The 23,563-nt window shown below is 37.1% G+C and overlaps 1 protein-coding gene across 5 annotated transcripts in view; it reads left to right on the forward strand.

The window, feature by feature from the left end:
• The window catches only part of OSBPL6 (oxysterol binding protein like 6), a 102,139-nt gene that overhangs the window by 60,821 nt on the left and 17,755 nt on the right, over positions 1 to 23,563 (forward strand). The window contains exons 5-17 of one of the 5 annotated variants that reach the window (XM_042040515.1): positions 2,530 to 2,583; positions 3,286 to 3,399; positions 3,515 to 3,679; positions 4,190 to 4,322; positions 4,774 to 4,877; positions 5,705 to 5,797; positions 10,395 to 10,469; positions 14,673 to 14,838; positions 15,801 to 15,931; positions 17,962 to 18,069; positions 20,398 to 20,535; positions 21,406 to 21,493; positions 21,691 to 21,944. In XM_042040515.1, the coding sequence (XP_041896449.1) occupies positions 2,530 to 2,583; positions 3,286 to 3,399; positions 3,515 to 3,679; positions 4,190 to 4,322; positions 4,774 to 4,877; positions 5,705 to 5,797; positions 10,395 to 10,469; positions 14,673 to 14,838; positions 15,801 to 15,931; positions 17,962 to 18,069; positions 20,398 to 20,535; positions 21,406 to 21,493; positions 21,691 to 21,944 (1,623 nt within the window). The remainder of the gene's footprint in view (positions 1 to 2,529; positions 2,584 to 3,285; positions 3,400 to 3,514; positions 3,680 to 4,189; positions 4,323 to 4,773; positions 4,878 to 5,704; positions 5,798 to 10,394; positions 10,470 to 14,672; positions 14,839 to 15,800; positions 15,932 to 17,961; positions 18,070 to 20,397; positions 20,536 to 21,405; positions 21,494 to 21,690; positions 21,945 to 23,563) is intronic. The other 4 variants (XM_042040517.1, XM_042040516.1, XM_042040520.1 and 1 more) reach the window with 4 other exon arrangements.

Consider the following 23,563-nt stretch of genomic DNA (forward strand, 5'->3'; position numbering starts at 1 on the left):
TGTGTGGTATTGATGCTCACTCATATTTTTGTTCCTAAGGGTACTTATAGTAGAATAATTTTCAGGGACAGAATGATTTTTACTACAAAAGGTAGTGAAATAATTAGCTATTCATGGTGTTTTTTCTGGGAAAGCACTAACTTTTGGGGTTTTTTCTTGCTAAACACTGTGGGAATTAGTTAGGTCTGAGTCTAAATGCAGTCCATACTGGTGTAAATTACAGCTTTTTTCCTAATTTCTCTCTTCTTTCTGCATGTTGTGCTATGTTATACATATGCCTGCCACCCTTTATTTCCTGCATGCTTATCTACATTAGATGTTTTGGCTTTGTTTTACTTAACTAGAGTTTGTCGTTTCAGCAGCCAGATACTTAGGCATTACCTGAATTTAGTCTAGACAAATTAATGGATTTCAAACTGACATAGCTGAAACATGAAAAAGCGTACCAATCCCTCACCCCCAACAAATCATTCTGACCCTCCAAAAAAAATCAGTGAGTTATGTAAGAATTTATGGAATAAACCACTGCTCCCACACCTTTAAAATACATTATATTAATGTGTTGCTATTTGGCCAAGTGTCTGTTTTGGTAAGGAACTAATTTATAGGTGAGTAAAAGGAGTCCAACTTTCAAAGTTCTGTAAAGGTGATTACTGATGATCTGGATTAATTTAGAGCAGTTACCTGTGTAGATAATTTTTAATGTGATTAAGAACTGCACATTTTAGCATCCCCCTCTACTCTGCCCTACATTTCACCTTGGGAGCTATGCTGAACTTAGGTTTTGGAACTTTGGGTTTGTTAATAAGTTTATTTTTTTTCCAACGCCAGCCTGGATATCTCAGAGTTTCCATAACAATACTTTGTACTGAGGGTCCAGTGAGGAACTTCAGAGACAGTAATTGCAGCAAGTGCTGTGTTAGTGTTCTGCTAGAAAAGCTGTATATAGCATCTTTTGTCTATGGAACATTGCATGTCATATTCTGACAGTCCTGAATGTGCTTTAGTAGCATACCAGGTGTAGTGTGTGCAACTTGGTGAACTTACCATTCTCTGAAGTGCGGTGTGCTTTGGAATGAAATGATGATGAAAGATAATTTTCTTTTGTGTATGCAGCTTAGAGAGCAATATGACATGAATATCATGTTCTTGTGAAGTCCATTAGTGACCATACCTACCTAAAAAAAAACCCCCAAAATGTTCCTGTTGTTTTGACATCTTATTCAAGAAGTTATATCTCCAGGTGTGCTGGTTTCAGCTGGGGTAGAGAAAAGCACTGTTTTCCTGCCCTGTGTGAGATATTGGTACCATCTGTTGTGTGACTGACATCATTTCCAGAACTTTGGGGGGATTTTCTGCTAACTACTGACCCTGCTCATAGTGTTAATTTAACAGGTTTACCTAAGGAAACCGTTGTCCTTCCTTTCCATGTCACAACAGCTTTGAGAAACAAGCAGAATATTTTGCTGTGTTCTGGGTTTTTAACATAGATTAATGCTTTAGGTTACACTCTAAAAATAGGAATTATGTGCTATTACTTTGCATGTTTTTAAAGTTAGCGATGATAAACACAAATTAGTGAATCTCATTTCAGGTCCAGTTTCCTGCTAGGCTTTATCTTTGTGCTGTGCGTCGAAGTCTGCATTAACTTGACAGCAAAGAAGCTTGAGTGATCTGGTACAGACAAGCTAGGGAAGCTTTAATGGAGGGAGAAATACAGTGTGAATAGGGCATTCTGCTCTCAGTTCTAAGTCGGAACTGCTCAGCAAAATAAAGGTGTGGCAATAGCACGGGCATCATCAGGTTAGGCCAGTCCTGGTAACCATGTCAGGGAAGATACAGTGGCTTGCCCTGTATCACTAACACCTAAAACATCAGCCCTCCCATGACCTGGGAATGTTTCTGGGAACGCTGCAATATTTACTCTGGTACTAATACCTGTATTACCTAGATTAACACTAGAAAAGGTGTCTTCAGCATGAACTGCAATCTCCTCTTTACTTCACTGAGTAGAGGTCTGCCACAAGGCACAAAGTTTTGGATGGTAGACCATGGTCTCTCAGATGGTCTTCCTTTTGAGATGTAGATCTTGCACTAGGAAAAAGTTCTCAGTTTCTGGATAGGGAAGGTAGGTTGTTAATTTGAAATGTGACCAGATTCTGAGGGAAGAAAAACAGGAAGAAAATTAAGAAACAGATGTAATTCTCTTGTCCTACAGTCTCTTTCTTACAGAGTTTATTACATTGCCTGGAAAACTGGAGGAAAAAAAATACCCTTCATTATCAAAGTTTATGATAAACTTAGAACATGATGCTGAAAAAAGAGAATCTAGGGGTTTTTGTTTAGAAGATAATTGTCAAAAAACAAGCAAGAAAATTATTTACTACTGTATTTATCCTCCCCTTCCAACCCCCAAACATTCCTTAATTGTTACAGGGTAATCCTTTTCCAGACGAATTGTTGTACACAGTTTAAATTGCATCTGCTCATTAAGAAGGAATGTTGTTGGTTTTTTTCTTATAATTTCAGAGGTTTTTTGTCCTGGATAATGGAATGTTGAAATATTCAAAGTCACCAATTGATGTAAGTAGAGTTGAAGACTATTTTAAAACTTTCCATGAAGTTCAGCCTGCTCATACTCAGTGTAGGCGTATTTATGACAGTACACACATGAAAGTTGTTGATGGATTTAAAGATAAATCGTGTAAGATTTTGGTTATGTCTTCAAGAATTCTACCTTTTTTACTTCTATGGAAATGTAAGTTAAATTACTTTAAGTAGTTTCTTGAATGAAGCTGCTTGAGAGATTAACCTGACTGTGTATTTTTCTTTTCCAATTTTTATGTCAGTCAAAGCTGATTATTCTGAGATATTTGGATAGGACAAAGAGTTGATAACAATGTACTCTAGAGATGTAAAAGGTAGCAGTAAATTAGTTAGATCTGATACCAATAACTATCAAGTTGTAGCAGCAGGGTGTCAAGTATTGTCTAATTTTCTCTGCTTCTCACTTTCCTGTACCTGTGTGCTGGTGTGAACCACTTAGCACACCTAAACTTTAGAGTTGTCTTTGTACCAAGCGCTTCTTGTGAGATACTTTTCTCTGACTATAAATATAATAGTGGTTAAGTGGTCAGTCTGAGTGCAGCTTTTGTTTTTTAATATGGCTTTATGTTAAAATGTTTATAAAATGGGAAACCATTTCAGCACCAGATAGTTTTCTGTAAAATATGTAGAAAAAGTGCATGATACTTCTAAATTTTTACCCTGGTGTTTTGATTTTAGATACAGAAAGGAAAGGTCCACGGGAGCATTGATGTTGGTTTATCAGTCATGTCTATAAAAAAAAAGGCTCGTAGGATAGATCTTGACACAGAAGAACACATCTATCACCTAAAGGTAAAAAGTACAAGTACATATTTTTTCCATTCTCAGTGGAAATAAATAAAATTGTAAAAGATCGTGCAGAAAAGTAGTATCTTGAATGCTTTCTTGATAATAAATTGTTTTCCAGGTGAAATCGCAGGATTCATTTGATGCATGGGTTTCAAAGTTACGGCACCACCGGTTGTACCGTCAGAATGAGATCGTGAGATCTCCGAGGGATGCCAGCTTTCATATATTCCCCTCAGCATCTACTACAGAGTCTTCACCAGCTGCCAATGTGTCAGATGGAAAGGTGTGTAGTGTTCCTTGGTTGAAAACTCATGGCTTGCCCGTGGGCAGTTTCAGTGAGCTCTTGTAATGCCAATAAGACAGGAGCTTCCCCTGTGGGAACCGATGGCCAGCAAAAAGCTGTGAGTGTATGCAGCTGAAATCAGCTGAAATACTGTCTAATTAGCCTTACTTCATTAATGGGCTGCTGTAGAGATCTTGCAAAGTATTCACCACCCGTACAGTCTACACTAGCCTTTGTCATCAGACATAAGTCTGCCTCTTTGCTGATTTTTCCTCCTCTTAAACAGCAGCTTTCCTAACTGGTACCTAGCACAGTCCACTTGTGGGGTTCTTGGTTTGATTCTCCAACATGCTATTCATGAAAATCTCTGTCTTTGGGAACTATGCAGACAAATCACAGATCTCACTGAGAACACAGTGCATACTTTGGTTTCTATTCTGAAGTAGTATAGTCATTACACTGACAAGGCAACACAGCAACACTAAATTTAAGCATTTTATTTTGCTTTAGGTGCAACAAAATAACTACCCCTGGCAGCCTCCTATACCTTGCAGTAATAGCCTTCCTGTCACCTGCACTACTGGTCAGAGTAAAGTAGCAGCCTGGTTGCAGGACTCTGAAGAGATGGACAGATGTGCAGAAGGTTAGACTTTATCTTTTCATGCCTTGTTCTTTCAGCAAAACTTCTTGTTGATATAAGAAAGAGTCAAGTCAGTAAAGTGGTTAAGTTATATCCTTACATGAACATGTAGTAGCTCTTCAGGTAATTACATACTTGTGGCGGGAACTTCGCTCTCTATGTGTTTTGGGATGTTGCTTTTAAAATTTATCTTAATAATCTGTAGTACGGAGTTATTTTAATAGATGTCATTGTTCAAATATGATCACTTTTTGAAGTCCAGACTTTTTGCTGACTCCTATAGAAATAACAAGTGTTCAACACCTCTGAAAATAAAACTTTTACTTGGATGTCTTACTACAAGGGGTATGGACATTTAACTTTTATAATGCAATTAAGTGCTAACAATGGACACCATGGCAAAAAAAAAGTCTGAATTGAAGCACCTAATGTATTTTTATTTTATATCTGTTAGATCTTGCTCATTGTCAGTCTAACCTTGTGGAACTCAGTAAACTTCTTCAAAATTTAGAAATACTACAGAGAACTCAGTCAGCACCAAATTTCACAGACATGCAGGTAAGTATGCTTGAACATAAATCATTATGCTGAAATATTTGTTCTTTCTCTTAAGGGAAATATAGAGGTGTTGTCTGTTAACTCACAATGTTTTTCTGAAATAATAGTAAATCTTGGATGAAATGTTTATCTTACATGTTTATTTTAATCTTGTGTAATACTGTTTCTGTTTCATGTGTAAACAAATAGTTAAGATGTATTTAGTATTTGAGTTAAATAGGACAAAGCAAATGATTAAGAAATTTGCAAAACAAAACTGAGGACTGTTACAATAGAACATATGTTGTATTTAAGGAGTTTTTTGTTGTGTTGAGTAAGATAACATGTTAAGTTTTTTAAGGATTGGAGACCCAAAGACCCTCAAAGACAAAGTTGCATGCTCTAGAAAAGGGGGCATAGTACAGAGGTCCCAAGTTTTGGACTGTTTCCCAGTTCAGGGTGAGTTTTCCTCTTAACAGAAAGCAGTGGCAGATCCTAAATCATAAATACTTCCTTCCATTTTCACTGAATCCTCTTGCCTTTACAAATATCTACATATAGGAATCCATGAGAATTTCAAGATCTGGACCTAAATATTATGCACCCATGAAAAAAGGGTACTGGGAGTTTTGCTAAAGGAGCAAACTGTACCATGTGTTTATAAAAGTGTATGGATAGCTACAGCTGATCCCTGCTCCAATTTCGGGCCCCAGCAGCAGCATTCTTCTCCTTGCTTTCTAATTTGTACATGTCTAATGCTACAATTCTTTACTAACTTGCTGTATTGTCTGTGTTGCTTGTGTCAACTTAATAGCACTTAGTCGCTTTTAACTATTTGTGTAATGTAGGCTAACTGTGTAGATATTTCAAAGAAAGACAAGCGGGTGACGAGACGATGGAGAACAAAAAGTGTCAGCAAAGATGCAAAAATTCAACTTCAGGTACTGAATGCACCATGTTTTACTTTTCACTGTAGAATTTAGATTAAATTCTAAGCATGAAATGTTATATTAGCTGAAAGTAGGACGTCAATGTGCTGTCTTTTACGTTTCTGATGAAGTAAATTAAATCTCTGTTGTTCAAAACCTAGACAAGATAGTGAGAAAAGTACAGATTTTATTATCATTCATATGAGAACATTGCCATCTAGGGAAAGGAGTGGGATCTGAATATCAGTCAATTAAGGCGTACAAAACTCAATATACATGCACCATATGGGGATACTGCCATTCCATATCAAAGTTGCAAAGAAGGGCAGTTGAACAGGAGACATCAAGTTAAAAGCAGAATGAAATACTAAACACACCAGTTGTCTTTGTCAAGATCTATACTTGGAATATTACCAATTATAAGTATTTTCACAAGCCGCCTGTTATGGAAAAGGCTAATATGGGAACAAATCAAATAACCAAAAAATAAATTATGTGAAGCAAGAATTTACTCCATCCTTCCCTAGAACTGAAAGGTAAAAGCACAGAAATAAGAATCATGTGCTTGTATTGCTGCACTGTGTTTTGTTGGAAGCAGTTGTGTGTTCTGAGGTCTGATCCAAAAGCTGATCTTTTTTAAAACTAAGCAACTGGTAGTGAAGACTGTTCAACTGGCTTTGGGAGCTAGCAGTCACCAGTGTGATATCTGCAACTGAGTAAATAAATGTCAGCAACTTTTAATCCGTTCAAATACCTTGAAATTCATACAGATTTTGAAAGCTTCTAATATGTCCCCAATAGGTGCATTAAGGAATTTTCATTTAATTTGGATTAAAAAGGTTTATTAACAAAGGACTTTTTGTGATTGATGTCATGTCCTATTATCTGCAATTGAAGGATCACAGCTTTTCCCTGGTGCTGAATAACACAGGGAAATTAAAATATCACAAAAATGCATGCAAGTACTTGGTGCCTATGAAGAGTCAGTCACCACTGCATGTTCTTTCATGCCACAGTAATCTCAGAGAAGTCCTATCCACAAAAATGGTGAAAGCAGTCAATCTATGATGATTTATGGTTGTTCATAGTGAATAATGAGCTGTTCCTGTGTTATCTACACTTTGCCGAAGTATCTCTGGCCTGGGCTTCCATCAGAGGCACCTGACTCTCAAACTGCTGTTTGTGGTTTGGCAGGAGTGTGCCTCAGCTCCTGAAATTTTCAAATAGGATTGCAGGTTCCCCTGAGAGGGTGTGTGTGCATGGCACTGCTCTACATGGGTCTGTCACTTCTGGGTTGATAACAAACTCTGCCTAACTTGGGTCAGCATTAATTCCTGGAAAGCTTCATGCTGCAAATATAAAGCTTATTTTTTTATAGCAAACTATTAAGTTATTGTTGACTGATTCATAAACTAATTTGCAGTGAAACGGAATTGTAAGGAAGACAAAGAATACTTGATGGCTACTCCATTATCTTGCCTAGTTTGATAGACTCAGTTTATTCTTCCAAGGCTGTCTCTAGAATTCTCCTGAATTCTAGAGCTGTGATCTGTAGGAAGATGGCCTCACTGACTCATTGTGTTATTCCTAATTTGCTTAGGTTGCCAGTAAAATGTGGATTCCCTCTGAAGCCTACATGCCCTTTAAGCTAATTAACATTTTGTTCTTCTGTTAGGCATTCCTTCTACTTCATTGGCCTTCCTTATTGCTCAGTTTTTCAAGACTGCTTCAAGTCTTTCTGAACTGTTTATCAGGATATCCCCTACTGAGAATCATTTTGTCTGATTTGTGATCATTGTTTTCATGGTGCTTACACATAATTTGCTATTGAATGGTTGACATTTGGTACTAATAAAATTTCTTTTGTACTATTACTTTCCTCATACCTCCATACCTCTCGTTAGTTTTAGGGGATAATGCTAATATTAACAATCTAACTTTAAGCTAGTTTCAATCTTAATTCCATTTAGAGTACTTGCACCTATTTATTTCAGAATGAGCAGGTTTTAACTACATCAAAGACCTTCAGATTGTACGATGTTGAGAGCATCCTTCTGGGGAGCATAAAATTAGGGAGCTTTATATAAAGGTGTGTGCTTTGTGAGTGATGGGGAGTGAGGCTGTGATTTCTTCTGACTCAGTATCCACTGCATATGAGGCAAGGAGGGAATTCTCCCATCCAGATTTTATATTGCACTTGTTACCATTTTTTTGTTCGTAAGATAGCTTTTCTTGTATTCCTGATAACACATTCTGCAGTATGAATGCTAGTTGTGTAATGTATTTAAAACATACTTTTTCTTGTAAGTAAAGCTGCTTGATTTGTTTCCTAGAAATTTATATTTACCACTTAAATATACCAGTTTTGTGTGCAGTTGACTTTGCTCACTTTGCTCATAACTACAGCAGGGTTACTCCCTGAAGTAAAACTGATCATAGCATGTGTCTATACATTTTCAGGTTTGGGTGTTTACTATTGCTAAGTTGTTTACAATTAAGAGCTGAATTTACAGGCCTTTACTCAAGAGTAATATATGAATTGCTTCTGTAAAGAAAGATTGCTTTTATGAAGAAGGTTCATTTTGTTTTTAAAAAACCTATTTAAAATTGTATGAAAATGGCCTTCAACAACAGGTTAGTTGACCTGTATTAATTAATTTTACAAATTATACTTTTCTGCAGAAACTGAGTTGTAGGTTTCGGTTTTGTTATTTATTTCCCTTTGGGAAAAGGCTAAGTTATCATTCTCATGACAGCCTAAAGATCTTCAAATGAAGAAAAAAAGCATTACTGCAAAACAATAAAGAACCAGTGATATTTTGGTTCAAAATATCAAAAGCTCAAAAGTTGTAAAGTTCCAAGACTTCCCAGGGAAAATAGTTTAATAGAGAACTGTATACTATGGAGTAAGCTGAAAAATCATCTTGCTCTACTGAAGCTTTCAGCTCAGAACTGAAACCAGACCCAGACTAGCTTATTACTTTTTCCCTTAAGTATTTCTTTTTATGGTAACTCAGATTATGACCTCTCTTTCTATTATGTTGAGGAGAGTGTGTGGTTCTGCAAAGCTCACTATTCCCATTTTAATAATGCATACCTGCAATCATAATCTTATATATATATGTGTGTATGTATTTCTGCATATCTCTTTCTGTACATAGGTTTTTTCCTATTATTAGATAAGAATATTCTTCTATACTCTTATTCACAGGATAGACATAATTCTGTAGAGCACAAAGAGATTTGCATCATGCCTATGATCTGGTCTCTGCTTTAACAGAGTTTGTTCTCAGTATTTCAGAGGTTATGTACATGTTATTTTAACGTGAGAATCATATAAAATATTGCACCACAAGTCTTTTACTGTGTTCATTAGACAACCCTTCCAATTGTCAGTGGCATTGCCACTAATATTAGCTAGAGGGTGAAGTGTTTGGCCATTCTCCACCATAGCAACCCTACTGGGAATGTCACAGAAGCAAGACAGTTCAGCTAATAATTGAAATACGATATCCTGTTCTTCAGCATGGTGTCCATGTATCCAATCTGTACATTGTTATTTGTATGGCAATCAGGCTGTTTGCAGAAAAATAAAAATGTATAGAGATCTAAAAATACTGAAGTGACTATAGGTGAAGATATAGGGGAAGAAAAATGTAAAGGAATTGAGATTTGTTTTCTAAAAGCAGAAAGGTGTATTTCCTAGTCTTCCAAAATCTTAAAATGGCTTCAAAATAATGACATTTTGATTAAAGATTAAATAGAATGACTTTATGATAGGTGGGAAGCTCCTCTGCATTAGACAGTTACTTGTTTGACTTTAATGTACCATGACAAATCTTCTTACAAGTAAAATAAATGTAAAATTAAGCAGGATCAGGATGAGGTCACAAGTCAGGCATGCAGAAAAGGAAGCAGTTGTTGAAATACTTAGTTTTTATTTGTGCTGCTTTATCTGAGCTTTTGCCTTGGTTTGGAAGCCAAGCCTTCAACAATGGGAAAAGCAGGTGGAACTCAGAAAAGTGATGTGTGGAGAAAATGATTCAATAGGCTCAAGGATGGATGTGGAAATGCCAGAGCTATGTACAGGAATATTTACATAAGAAAACTCACTAGGTAACATACACACTGAAAAGTTTTACTGTTGAGACACAGGCATCTTCAGTGACCACAGTTTATGCACTTCCACTATTGCAAAGTGATCTCTTTCAGAATTCATCTTCTAGATGGTCAAGTGACCGCAGAGTTTGATTTTTGCTTTATTTTCTGGCATGCTGTAGCATCTTTTCTGTTCTCTTACTCCATTATTGCCTTATGACTCTGAATGGCAGTACTAATAGATATTTTTTTGGTAGTCTTAGTGAGTGCACTGCAGTCCAACTCATCTGGAGATAATTTTAATGAAGTATCCAGCTTTTTATGTCTCTGGCATGCACAGCTGAAAACACATGATATGTCCTCAACATGTGTAGGCCATAAGAGTTAACAAAATTGAAACCCACTTAAAGACTCTCCCTCTCCCTTTTCTGATCACCTTTCATCTTCCTGTGTCCCATCACCCCTTCCCTTCTCTTTTTCTACTTCCTTCTTTTCTTGCATTCACTGTCAGGAAGGGCCGGCACCGAAGGGCCAGTTCAGCACAACACGACGCCGGCAGAGACTGGCAGCTGCAGTGGCTACAACAGTGAGTGGATTTAAAACTCAAGGGATAGCTCTAAAGATGGGAAGCTGTGTAACTTGGTTGTGTAATAAGCTTATGAAAATGTTCCTTGCACTTTTTGGAGGTGTCCCTGCTACCCACTTTCAGCTGAGTTTCTTAGAAGGCCCAACATAAAAGTATTCTATAAATGTGGGTCTGAGCTTGTTTACATGGTACGTATCCCTCCTCCTTTATGCAAGTGCAAGTGACAGACTCAGGCCCTGCACTGAATATGTCTTTGACATACTATACAAAATAGAAAAAAATTACCAAATTCTGTTAAAAGATGTTGTGACAGTTATAGCAAGACAACAGAACTAAGGAGATTTATTACAAATAACCATGAAATTACAAAACTTTCTGGTATTTTTATAAGTAGTACAAGGTTAGCCTTTTCATTTGAGGCACTATCTGTTAACATTCCATAATCCCAAAAAGTCATATTACTACCTCAGTGTCTGTATGTAGTTTTGCTAATTCTCTAAGTCTTTGTCAGGAAATGCAGAGCTATGAAATCAACACTGGGGCTGGGATTAGTTGTGGGAAGTCCTGTTTGTGAAATTGAACTACCATCAAAAGGATATCCTCAGCTACTGCTTTATCAAGAAAGTACTCATTAGGAAGGCCCAATATAGACATTTGTACTAATCCATCAACTGGTAAGTACAACAGTGAGATAGGGAAGACTGTGCAGCCAAAGATTGAAGTGAGCTTTAAATGCATACTCCTTATCTAGCCCAAGCAGTGAATTTCTTCACCAGGCTGAAGTATTCCAGGGTCTGCTGTTACAGGCCGGAGCTGAAATCCCCTAGATCAGACATAGTTTCTGCTTAAGCCTGACTGTCTTGAGTTCCTGCTACCTGAACCACGAACTCTGTTATTGCTGTGCTGTTTTAAAAAGTATGAGACATATCAGTGTTTCTCCAGCTTCCAAATTAACTCATCTAAATTTATTCCTCTGTAATCAGTGGATGCTGAATGTCGTGCTCCATAACTGATTTGCTATTTTGACTCTGTCGGTCTGCCTGCCTAGCACAGAAGTTTACCAATTCCCAGTTTACTCCATTTGCTCGGGGCTGAGCAGTGTTGGTGGGAGGCTCTAACCAGAAGGTTCAGCAGCAGTTAAACAGCTTTGGCAAGGGTTGTACTCCTTACCTAGGGAGTGCTTCAGTGCAAATGCAGCTGGACTTGGAGTGGAAGAGTAAGTAAGAGTACAGCAAATTGCTGAGTTGTTACCTGCAGCTGAAGTGAGGACCTGTTGAGGGATGTCTTGGAGGAGCTGGAAAAAATTTAGGAGGGAGAAAAACTAGAGGCACCAAAATGACTCTGTGGCTCTGGCAGTGTTCATGGCCATGGCCTGTTCTTCCTGGCTGATGCACAAAATGGTTGTTTCTCCCAGACAGTGAAGCTGCGTGCATAGACTGAGGAATACAGAATTATATCAGCTAAATGCACAGTAGAAAGAGGTTTTCCTTACAACCCGCTTGACCAGGAACAGTCTGTTCCTACATGAACACGTAGTTCTGAAGAAGGTGATGGATGAGTGGGTATAATGCCTCTGGTGTAAAGCAGGAAGTTGGGACAAGGTTCATCTGAGGTGATGTCTAGAAGTGTCTGTGTGGAGAAAACTAGAGTGATGCATCAAGAATCTAAATATTTTTTCAAAAACCTTCAAAACAATAAAAAACAATCAAAAAGAGAATAGGTAGTAAATAGAGAACAGGATCAAGTCACCATTAATATAGAAAGCACATCAGTGAAAGGAAAAAAGGGGAAGAGAAGTATATTGGCTGTGTTTCTTGTACTGTTGCTTATTCAAGAGAATGAAAATGGCTGTTTAATTTGGTTGTTTTCATCTGTTATGGAAAGTAGCTTGGAAAGTTTTCTAAAAAATGCATATGAGGAGAGTTCATGTCAATCAACAATTCAGTATTTTTGGTTCTTGTATTTAAAGCAGTCAGCAAGGCTACTTGTCTCTGTCATGTGAATGTATATTTCTTGCAAGTAGTGTGACGTGTTTGTAGAACATGTAAATTCTGGTTCTAGAACATAATTGAAAATACTATTTTTTCAATAAGCCTCACTGCAGAAACATTTCTTTTCAGCCTGGCCAGCTGAGGTTTGAGGCAGAAATGATGGATCTAAAGCAGATCTCTTCAGCTTGATTCATCACAGAGTGACACAGAGCCCCCCTGGATGTGTGGGCAGCCTGCCTGCAGCTCTGCCAGTCCATGTAGGTCTGGAGAGCTTCCCCCATCACCACAGGCATGTGGGGCTGGGGGGACTCTCCCTCAAGCTCTGGCATGATAGCTGGTATCAGCTTCTTTCCTGCCTTCTGGATGGTCTAGAGGGTTGGGTTTGTGCTCCACACACAGAAATACAATGTAGATACCTACTCTGCCCTCCTGGAGCCACCTGGAGCAGTTGAACCTTTGTGGTGCTCCCAGAAAGTTCTAAGAACGTGCTCTCCCATTTAAGAAGGGGAAAGGTTTTGGAAAGGAAATTTGAAATTAACCTACATTTAGCCACAGTAGTCTGTTAACCAACTTGTGCGGGGTTCTTGAGAGAGGCATTCTGGCACTTGTGAAGAAGATAAAAGGTTAAGTAGCCAGTACGAATAGAAGGAATTTATTCTAAATCTTCTGTTAACGAATTCTTCTTGATATGAGGCTAAAACAAGGTCCAGTAAAAAAATACCTACTTTGTTGATATAGCTGGAAATTGAAATACATGAGAGCAGGAATAAAGCTTATATTAGATAGGTGCTATAGAGTTATTATTTAATGTGCTATACGTATTTGGAAATCGAGAAAGAACAGAGTGGAAAATGTATTTCACCGAGTACCCTCATGAGTGGAATGATTAATAGATCCAACAGGATTTTGAGGGTTTCATTGGAGAATCAGAACCTAAACCTAAAATGTGTATTGATGTCTGCTTTTGCAGAAGAAATTGATAAAACCATTCCCTGATCTAATCAAATAACAAGGTACCAAGTTCAACCACTGATGGCAGTACAGAACTAATGTGTTGATAAAAATTCTTAGTAATATGACTTTTTATGTTATCTGCTGCTCTTTATCATGCCTTGGAAGAGACATTTTGTATTTTGGCCCCATTTTTCATATTTGAATAATTAAATTGGGCTGCAGTGTAAAAATTCTTGATTTACACATTTGATCAATCTAATGAAATTAATTAGATTTAATGTGCTAAACAGTGCTTGATATTTAAGTAACAAAATGTAGTTCTGCATGCCTTTCTGTTGCATTTACATTTGAAAGTTGTGTTCTTGGTCTGATTTTCATATAAATATGTGTAAATGGTGACATGAAAGTAAAATAGAACATACATGCACCCATGCTTCACATATATAGCAGTGGTAGCCATATAGTGCCTATGTAGCATATAGGTAACTGCTATACATGATACATGTATATTTAACTTAGAAAGAGTTGCATGTACTTTTTTTTACTACTGTACCTGAAAAGTAGAGGAGAAAGAGAAGTGGAAAGATAATAAACTAAATTCTTTGCTCCATCTTACTAAACTGTATCTCTCTGCATTTATTTATGGTTCATGTATTTTAAATGAAAATCAGGTGGAGTTTTGATTTTATTTTGTTGCTATTGTTTATTTGTTTAGTTGAAAATAGAAAGACTGTATGCTTCTTCCCTTTTCATAGTTGCCAGTACAATGAGTTTCAACTGAAGATTTATGTGTAGTTTTGAAAAACTTCAATGATATATTTGATAATATTATATCCTGTTTCTAGATCTGTGGAGGAACTTGCATACTTCAAATGTTGGTATTGCAACAACAGACTCATCTACAATTACTCCCAAATGTCCAAATATAAAGGAGCATGTCTCATGGTTCAATTTTCCAGTAATCTTCTAAGCATTAGAATGGAAATCATCCATTTTTTGTAAATGTTAGAATTTAAATACTCCATCATTAGCTGTTAGCTGTGTATTTAGGCCTTATGTTTTCTGTTTCAGTGAAAAAAATTAAGAGAAGTCTGCATCAGCTGTGTTGAGATTTAGGAGAGTAAGAAGTTACATGTTCACTCTTACCATGTTCTTTGCATTGTGAACTAAGTCTTTTCAGAAGAAATTTGTATTTTGCTTCAACAGAGTCAAAAGTTTGGTTGCACCTTATACATTTCTTCTCTGTTTCTCGCTGTAGGTCCCTTTCAGTGCTACGATGTCACCCGTTCGATTGCATTCATCCAACCCCAACCTTTGTGCAGACATCGAGTTTCAGGCTCCCCCAAGCCATGTAGCAGACCCTCTGGAGTGCTCTACTGAGTACATGAAGCTTCAAGAAGAGTTCTGCTTGATGGCACAAAAAGGTAGCTAGGGATGCCAAGCCTTTCCTGTAATGTGCTTCTTTGTTGTGTTTCTTTATTGCCTTCACTTAGTTATGACCAGGTCTTTCATCTGCATTAGATGATACTGTACAAGAGTTTTTAGCTGTTCAGGTGGCTTACATAAAGGAAACATGGATTTAATTTCTTACATTTTCCATGCATGTCATAAATGTAGAGATAGGTAAACTCTGAAATTGTTTTCCAAGTCTTCTGAACTACTTTCTGCATTCTGTTAATGTGACTGAATTTGCAAACATTTTTTTTCCTCAACAAAATGCATTGTTTCTCCCGAAAAATGATTCAGAATGTAACTGCTACACATAATGCTATGAATTCATTTTTCTGCAATATTTTCTATGTCAGTGGAATCAATGGAAAAAGAGCTTATTACAGTAATGTACTTTAGAAATGCAATTTTATTGCCAGTAAGTGAACGGTTCTGCAAACTGAAAAGCAGCATTTTAAAAAGGTTTTGTTATCAGTTTGCTTTTATATAACAAGCATGAAAAAAAAGTGAGACTGACATCTTAAAAAAATTCAAAAAGCTGTTTAAAGACCAGGTAATCCTCTTTATTAGTACAATATTAAGTCCTAGCAGAACTGATGTTTCTGTTACTCTGAAAAGTACAAATAAAAACCAGAAAGAAAATAACACACATTGGACACAGTTTTTCCAAAAATGCACCTTTCCTTATGTTCAGCACCAAGAATATGCTGAGATGAGATATGTGTGAACATAGGGTGTGCACATTACAATCGCAAGCTGTAAGTGTTTGTGCTTAATTTGGCATGGGTTACTTGAAGTTCAGACCCTTGTTTCGAATGTCCATAACTGTGGGATGGAAGTCTCACTCTCTGTCTTTATTGATGAAGTATTGTAATAGATGTCAATGTGATTTCTTTAGCCAAGAAAACACCTGTTTTATGTTTTTTTTTTTGCTTAGTGCATTCTCTTTTGAAGTCTGCCTTTAACAGCATAGCTATAGAGAAGGAGAAGCTTAAGCAGATTGTTTCAGAGCAGGATCTTACAGGCCACAATGCTCAAATAGCTCACCTCAGACAGTCCCTCTCTCAGGTATGTTCTTGATCTAATTTCAAGCCTATGTAGCTTGCCTGATGCACTATTTCTTTTGTATTTTGGCCATTTCCTGAAGTAAAAGGACCCAAGGAAAAACCAAGTTCTCAACCAGAACTATGGCATATTCTGTTATGATGTAGATCTAACTTCAGTGCATGTGGAGGTGAAGGATATTTGTGTAAGCATGTATCAGTTATGGTTTTCCAAAGTAAAGAAAAAGGATCAAATGTTTTTATAAAAATGCTGGATGTCTTTCTTGGAGCACAGCCAGGGAAATATTCTTGTTTTTGTAATTAAGTTTTAAATTTTGACTGTATATTGTCAGATTTGTTTTATATGTCTGTGTCTCTAAATGCAAAAGGAATCGTGGGTTGCAATATAGTCATGGGTAAATAGGATTTCCGGATACACACCTGTTACTCTCCAGCATCTCTCCCACTTAAGCTAAAGGAAAAATTGTAATTTGCTTTAGTGGGAAAGAAGAAATAAGCAACAATAAGTCCTCAGGTTGCAAAATAATTCAATTTTTAAAATTCATTGTCAAGGAAGCATAAAAGCATTTGCTGGATTGGTGTGGAGGACTGCATCTGCAAGAAATATTGACTAAAGGTTTAAGGACAAAACTTTCTATAGGTAGAGATGCATATCATGTTATGTAGATTGATTTCTGTGCATTGTGATAAAAAAGGATTAGGGGCAAGAGATAAGGGTAAACATTTCTGGTTATTGACACAAATTTGTCTAAGACCTGTGGGTATTTATTAGCAACTTGCATTAAATAGAGAATCATGCTTTCTTCTTGCTCCTGGCCTCCAACGTTAATTTAAAAGTCACTGTCACATGTTAGTTCACTGTCTCAATGAAGAGTAAGTGGAAAATTGACTTGACTCAGTTTGTCCAGTCTCATGACCAGGTTTGAGCTGATGAAGAAGCTGCTGTCAGGCTGCTGTTAGTCATTACCTTCCCTTTCTGAGGGATGTCAACAATGAACGTACCCAGACCATTTCAGAACAAAGCAAAACTGGGTAATTTAAACTGTTTGACGACAGTTTAAGCTTGCCTATTTTCCTTTGGTCTTTCTTTGTTTCAGTACATTCATGCAATCTATTCCTGAATCTGCACTAGGGGGAGACAGAAGAAGGTTCTTACTACATTGTAACAATCCTTTTTTACTAAAACGATATGTCCCTCTGTTCTTTTCTATAATCCTCAGTGCTGGGAATATATTAAGGTTAAGTCAGCTGTGTTCTAAGTATGTAGCATATTATACTTCTGGATTTCAGAATCTGGCACACAAGTCTTACCAAATAACAGATTTTATATATATATATATATATATATATGCACCCAAATTTATAATCTAGGTTGGACTTTAAAATAGGAAAAAAATCAACAGATACCAGACACCATTTGAATTCTGTTGGTATTTGTGATACTGTAGTGGGTTAGTAGTTTGAAATAAGTACAAAGGCAAATCTATAAAATAGATCTGGGTGGGCTGACAATGATACTAGCAATTATGTTGGTTTTACTGGAAACGAAGCAATCTCTGTTTGAAGCCTCTGAGTGCTGATAACCTTGACTCAGAAGGGGCTGTATAGTTGTAAACCAAGAATTGCCTCTTCAGCCATTTTGTGGGTAGTTCCCATTTATTGTTCTGGAGTTTCACTCTTTCTTGCTGCATTCAGTCCCCATTTCCATAATGTACATAACCCACCAGTACACCTACCAAAGAGCTCTCTGAAGAACTAAGGTAGAATGCCAGTGTTACACTGTGGGACAACATCTGTCCCTGCTGTCTCCTGAAGGCAGAGTAACCAAAGATGAGATCGTGTTAGAGAGGATCTCAAAATAGGCATCTCCCTATGAATGGAAGAAAGGAGGTTCTGTGATTTTTTTTTTTAGGAAATTGCTGGAAAGACTTTTTATAATTTTTCTTTTTTTTCTTTTTTCTTTTTTCCTTTTTTTCTTTTTTGTTTAATGTTTATATTTTAATTTTAAATGAAATGTGCAATTTTTATTTTAAGGCTCTCAACCAGAATGCTGAACTAAGGAGTCGCTTGAACAGAATACATTCAGAATCTGTTATTTGTGATCAGGTTGTCAGTGTAAATATTATCCCTAGTCCTGATGAGGTAAGACTTTGGCCTTTAATGGATTTAGAGTACGAACAAACCTTGCTAATTCTCACTAAATAGCTGTAACACATCTGACAAATTATTGAATTTTTCGGATTGGCAAACATTCGTTCATAGAAAAAGTCAGGTTATATTTCCTTACGTACAGTAAAACTTTGGTCTTTTGTTTTCCATATGTCAGAGGTGAAAGAACTCATCTTGGTCTCTTTAGAGGAACAGAGAAGGACTCCAGCTTTGGAATATTAATTGTTGGTTGTGGGAATTAGTGAGGTTTTACTGTATTTGAATGTATCACACAGTAGCTAACCAATTCTGTATATTAGTTTCTTGCCAAATCAACAGAACAATTTAGTATTTAATGGCCTGATTTTGCAAGTGCCTAAAGGGCCTCACATTTAGTATCTTGAATGGTACTGTTAAAAGGTTCAGTCTGTGAACCAAGCACTGCACTAATATTTTTGCAACACCTAGTCTTTCTTGTTTTGCTTTCCTTAGTCAACAGATTAATGAACATTTGTATTAATAACAGTGAGCTTCCCGTGTGACAAATCTGAATTTGTGGACTGTAATATATTCCAATTATTATGGTCACTTTGGCAACCATTCTGCTTGCATTTTACAAAAATGTTTTTGATTTGTCACTTGCACTATTTTTTTCTATGCATATGCCATTTCAATTAACACAGTCTTGTCTCCTAATTATTTCTTCCAACAAGCAAGAAAGGTAAAACTGTATTTGTTTATTTGCTTTTTGAAAACACCCAAACAATTTTTCCAAGAATCCAGCATGCTGGAGGCTAGCAACAGAAGATAGAAGTAAAGTGGTGCCACAGCACAGCAATCTGCAGTGAAGTTCTAGACAATGGCCATCTCTTCTGTTCTGTGTTTTTTGTTGGTTAGCTGTTGCTTTTTCATTTGTTCGTCATTGTCTTGGTAGAAGTGCTCCTGACTGAAGAAGTTTTTCAGAGGAGTTTCCCGATCTCTCATTCACTTATCTTGCTTGTTTTATATATATCTATAATCATGCAGCATGTAGATAATGCTTGTGTGAGGATCTTTTTCAGGTAGGAGCATGTGTATTTTTCCAAGTCCCTCTAGTTTACAGGAAACCTCAAAATTTTAATAATTTCCTGTAAAGATTATGGTAAAATGAGCTTCTGTTTTCATTCTAATTCATCAAGCGTCACAATCCATCTGCAATCTTTTAAATCCGAATGGAAAAGGAATGGGTTTTGACCTCTTGCCTTGTTTATGCTTTTTTTGGATGTTTTGTTAGTGCATTTTGAGGTAACTGTATAGAATAATTCTACAGGATTAAGATGGCAACAAAACCATATGCAGGAGTTCTGGAATAAGATTAATGAGGATTGTGCTACAATCTGAAGAGTTAACCATGTTTAGAAGGGCTTCAGTAGTTTCATCTGTATTATCTCACAGGAACAATATGCTGTATAAATTAAGGGATTAAGTCAGAAATCTGTTTCCCCCCGCAGTGACAGATCCTGTGGTAAAATGGTACAGGGAGAGAATCTTAATTTTTCTTAATGTGATATCTTGCAGGGTAACATTGAAATCTGGTGTTCCTCCCATCACTAGCAGGAAGAGGAGGGTGTGTTTCATTTTTAGCTTGCTGCACTACTGACGTACACATAGCACCATTTTGAATCCTTGACTTTGATGTTACATTTCTTTATAATAAACTGTAAAGAGTTCATTCCCTTTAGTAGTATTGAGCCAGAGTTAATGGCATAATTCAAATGAGATTTGGAGTATAAACATAGAATAAAAGCCCATGAAAAAATATATTATAGCTATTCTCCTAAATATTCTAACTTTTCAAACATTGTTACTAAACAGGTTCACACAGTCATTTATTTGGAAAGTAACTTATAACTGCCTGACCTTTTAAACCTTTATAATTAAATTTAGTTGTATCAAAGCTAGCTCCCAGTGATGTAATTTGTTATTACCAGATGTTATTTCATCTAAAATTGATGGTTGAACTTGTCTGACACAACCCAGCTATTGTCCACAAAATCATTTATCTGCATAGAGAACTAGATCTGCAATTTCATGCTGCTAAAACTTGGCAGTAGATGCTGGGCAGACCTCAAATGAAGACGTGGATCTCACTGTTTAAAAGGCACTTCATTTTGTAATCCTCAGTCTCATCTGTTAGCTACACACAAAGTCCTACTAAAATGCTGTCTGTACTCTCTGTGCTTTTATTTGGCATAGGAAACTTATTTGGGTGATTTATCCGTTCTACGCATATTTCTTTAATATTAGAAATAATACTTTTACTATTCTGTGCTTTATTTACAGACGGGTGAACAAATTCATGTCAGTTTGCCACTGTCTCAGCAAGTTTCTAATGAAAGCAGGCTTTCTATGTCTGAATCAGTTTCAGAGTTCTTTGATGCACAGGAAGTGCTTCTATCTGCCAGCTCGTCAGAAAACGAGGTAGGCTATGACAGCAGGTGGCAGCTGGGCTGCTGGACAGAGTTAGGTAGTGCTACCACTAGTGAATCTTTTTAGTAATGCTACTTAGAATAAAAAGGTATTGGAATGTATAAAGTGTGGATAAACAAACCTGAGACGGCCACAGAAAGAGGTGTAGGAGTTACCTGAAGTGTAAAACTGAGTTGAAAGTTAGTTGTGTCAGTAATTTATGTTCAGTACATGTCCTTTCTAGGCTGTGGCAGTTCCACCTAAGGATGACATAGACAGTTACATCTGACTGTGCAGTCAATTAAATTTAGATTTTAAAATATTCTTTAAAAAGTCTTCTACTATATATGTATATAAAGTTATTCTCTGTAATGAGAGGAATAGACAAAAAAGTAATATTTCTGGAAAAAAGAGTTGTGTAAAACAATTCTTTAAAATAGTCTTTTTACTTACCTGATGAGATTCTTGTTTTGCAAAATGATTTTTATATAATTTGTTTGCTGAAACACAAGTTGCATTTTATTGTTTGGTTCTTTATAAAAAGCACAAATCTGACTACGTCTTCTCACCTCCCATCCCTGCACATTATGTTATCAATTTTTTGTTCATCCCTGATCTTATTTGAAGCCACCTTTTTCAGATCTCATGTCTGTATTTGGATAATAAGGAATTCAGAAACGTGAGGATGGCTAGCATTTGTTTTGACACTTTTAGTGCATTGGCACTATGGACTGATTTAAACATATAGTTGATTTAGTTAATAGTTCTAATTGGATACAGATTATTTCTTTGGATATTTGTTTCTCAGTTAACTATTTTTGTTTATTTTGGTAGTATATTTTATATGTATTTGAGTTAATGGATATTTCATTTATGTTTTAGGCTTCTGATGATGAATCTTATATCAGTGATGTGAGTGACAATATATCTGAGGACAACACCAGTGTTGCAGACAACATTTCTCGGCAAAGTATACTGTGTTTCAAACTTTGGGAAATTACGTTGGTTATGTTCATGTACCAGAATTACTGCATGTCAATACAAGACCAACTCAGCTGAAAACAGTGAAGTTGGGCTTGCTTGTTCTGGCAGTGATTTGGTTGAATGGAGAACTCTGTTTTTCTTAGTCTGGTGCTTTCTTATGATCATATTTTTTTCCCTTCCCAGTTCTTAATGGTGAGCTGACAGGAGGCGCATTCAGAAATGGACGGAGAACTTGTCTTCCAGCTCCCAGCCCTGACACCAGTAACATCAATCTGTGGAATATTTTGAGAAATAACATTGGCAAAGATCTTTCCAAAGTATCCATGCCAGTTGAGCTAAATGAACCTCTGAATACTTTGCAACATCTTTGTGAAGAGCTGGAATACAGTGAACTCTTGGACAAGGCTGCTGAAACAGATGATCCTTATGAACGCATGGTAATGCATTTAGTGTAGCACTTCTGTCTGTATTAAAAAGGGAGCTGTTGAGTGGGGTCTATGCAGGGTCTTCTGTTTCTTCTCCTGGTCACAGACAACAGACCTCCCTGCTGGGTCAGAAGAGTGTTGTTACAGGTGGTAGGTTTGATCTGAACAAGGCTGAGGGACTTTTCTTGACTTCAAACCAAGTCCTGCAGTTGTAACTCATTTATTTAAGATTGATCTCACACTCTATGGCTGTAGATGTAGGCATTGGCAGTTTCTAACCCTGCAGCATCCTTTCCTGGCTTTCAGTGATCAAGTCCAGCAGCCTTAATCAAGTCTGTGACTGGCTTATGATTAATATAGGTGTGAATAAGATGTCCTCCCAGGCAATTTCTAATAGAGAAGTTTCAAAACACCAAAACAAAGTTTGCCAGGGCAGCCTGTCTTTGACTCCCCTGTAAGTATGTTTTGGGTTCTTAACTGACGGCCAGCAGCCTGTGCTCAGCTCTCAAAGTGCTTTGATCTGTCATGTTTCCTTTTCCTCAGAAGATGCAGGGAAAGGCTGTAAGGGAAAGTTGGCAGTGTTGTTGCTGAACATATCTACTGTTCCCTGGTATGGGTTGGCAGCACTGAGGATAACCAGGAGAAGAGAGGTTGCCTTTGGCTATCATACAATAGCACACTCAAGTCCCTGAACTGCCGTGTTCACAAGGCCTACAGGAGAGTGAGGAGTCCTAAACACTGAAGAAGTTGAACCTGTCTTGCAAAAGGGAGTTGAATTATACATCATCACATTCTGTTTTCTTACATGACTCGGGAGATGATCCTAGTGGGTCCCTTCCAACTCAGAATATTCTGTGATTCTATCCCTCACTAAAGGAGGGAGATTCTGTAAGGAGTGGGCAGGATTGTAATGAGTAAAGCAGGCTGATTGCCACCTTTGCTGAAAAGTTTGGGAGGTCAGTATTGAAGTAGTAAGGAGAATTCAGGAAGGAAAAGCCATGGTGCAACTGAAAGCTTCCTTGGAAACGTGGATTCAATCCCCTTCTCTGCTACAGATGTCTGCTGCAGTACTTGGGAATACAAGCCAAACTTTTAAAATCACCTTAAAAATGCAAACTGCACACCTGAGCTGAGGCATATGGGACTACTTGGAAAAGAGGTGAATACCCAAAGCTTCTGGCAGCAATGCTGTGAATGTGTTGCTGCTTGTTCACTGTTCTCTGAAAGATCAGGACTTTGCTATCTCCAACAAGCATCCAAAAGCAGTGGAAACCTTTTTACTTCATATTGCTCTCGAATCATAAGGATAGTAAGCTCCTTCATTTCTCTGCAGTGTCTTATAATTAAATTGAAAAGGAATTTGAAATTAATCTGAAAGCAGTTTTAGAAGAATGAAGGTTTTTACTGTTGAAGAAAAATCCAGTGAAAACAGTATTAATTTTGTTGATGCTGCATTTCTGAATAATATAAAATGAATGGAGCACCTATTACACAGTGGGAAGAAAACAAAGCATATAAAATCTCACATGAGGGATGTGTCCTCACTAGCAGGAGGAGAGGGGAACCTGGATAAGGTTTGTCCCACTGGTAGCATATTGCCAATAGCCGATTCAGTTTTATCCCTGTATTGT

This window comes from Corvus kubaryi, unplaced genomic scaffold, assembly GCF_017639235.1.
Source record: "Corvus kubaryi isolate FWS band 111438036 unplaced genomic scaffold, C.kubaryi_AGA036_p1.0 37396, whole genome shotgun sequence".
NCBI classification, from domain to species: Eukaryota; Metazoa; Chordata; class Aves; order Passeriformes; family Corvidae; genus Corvus; species Corvus kubaryi.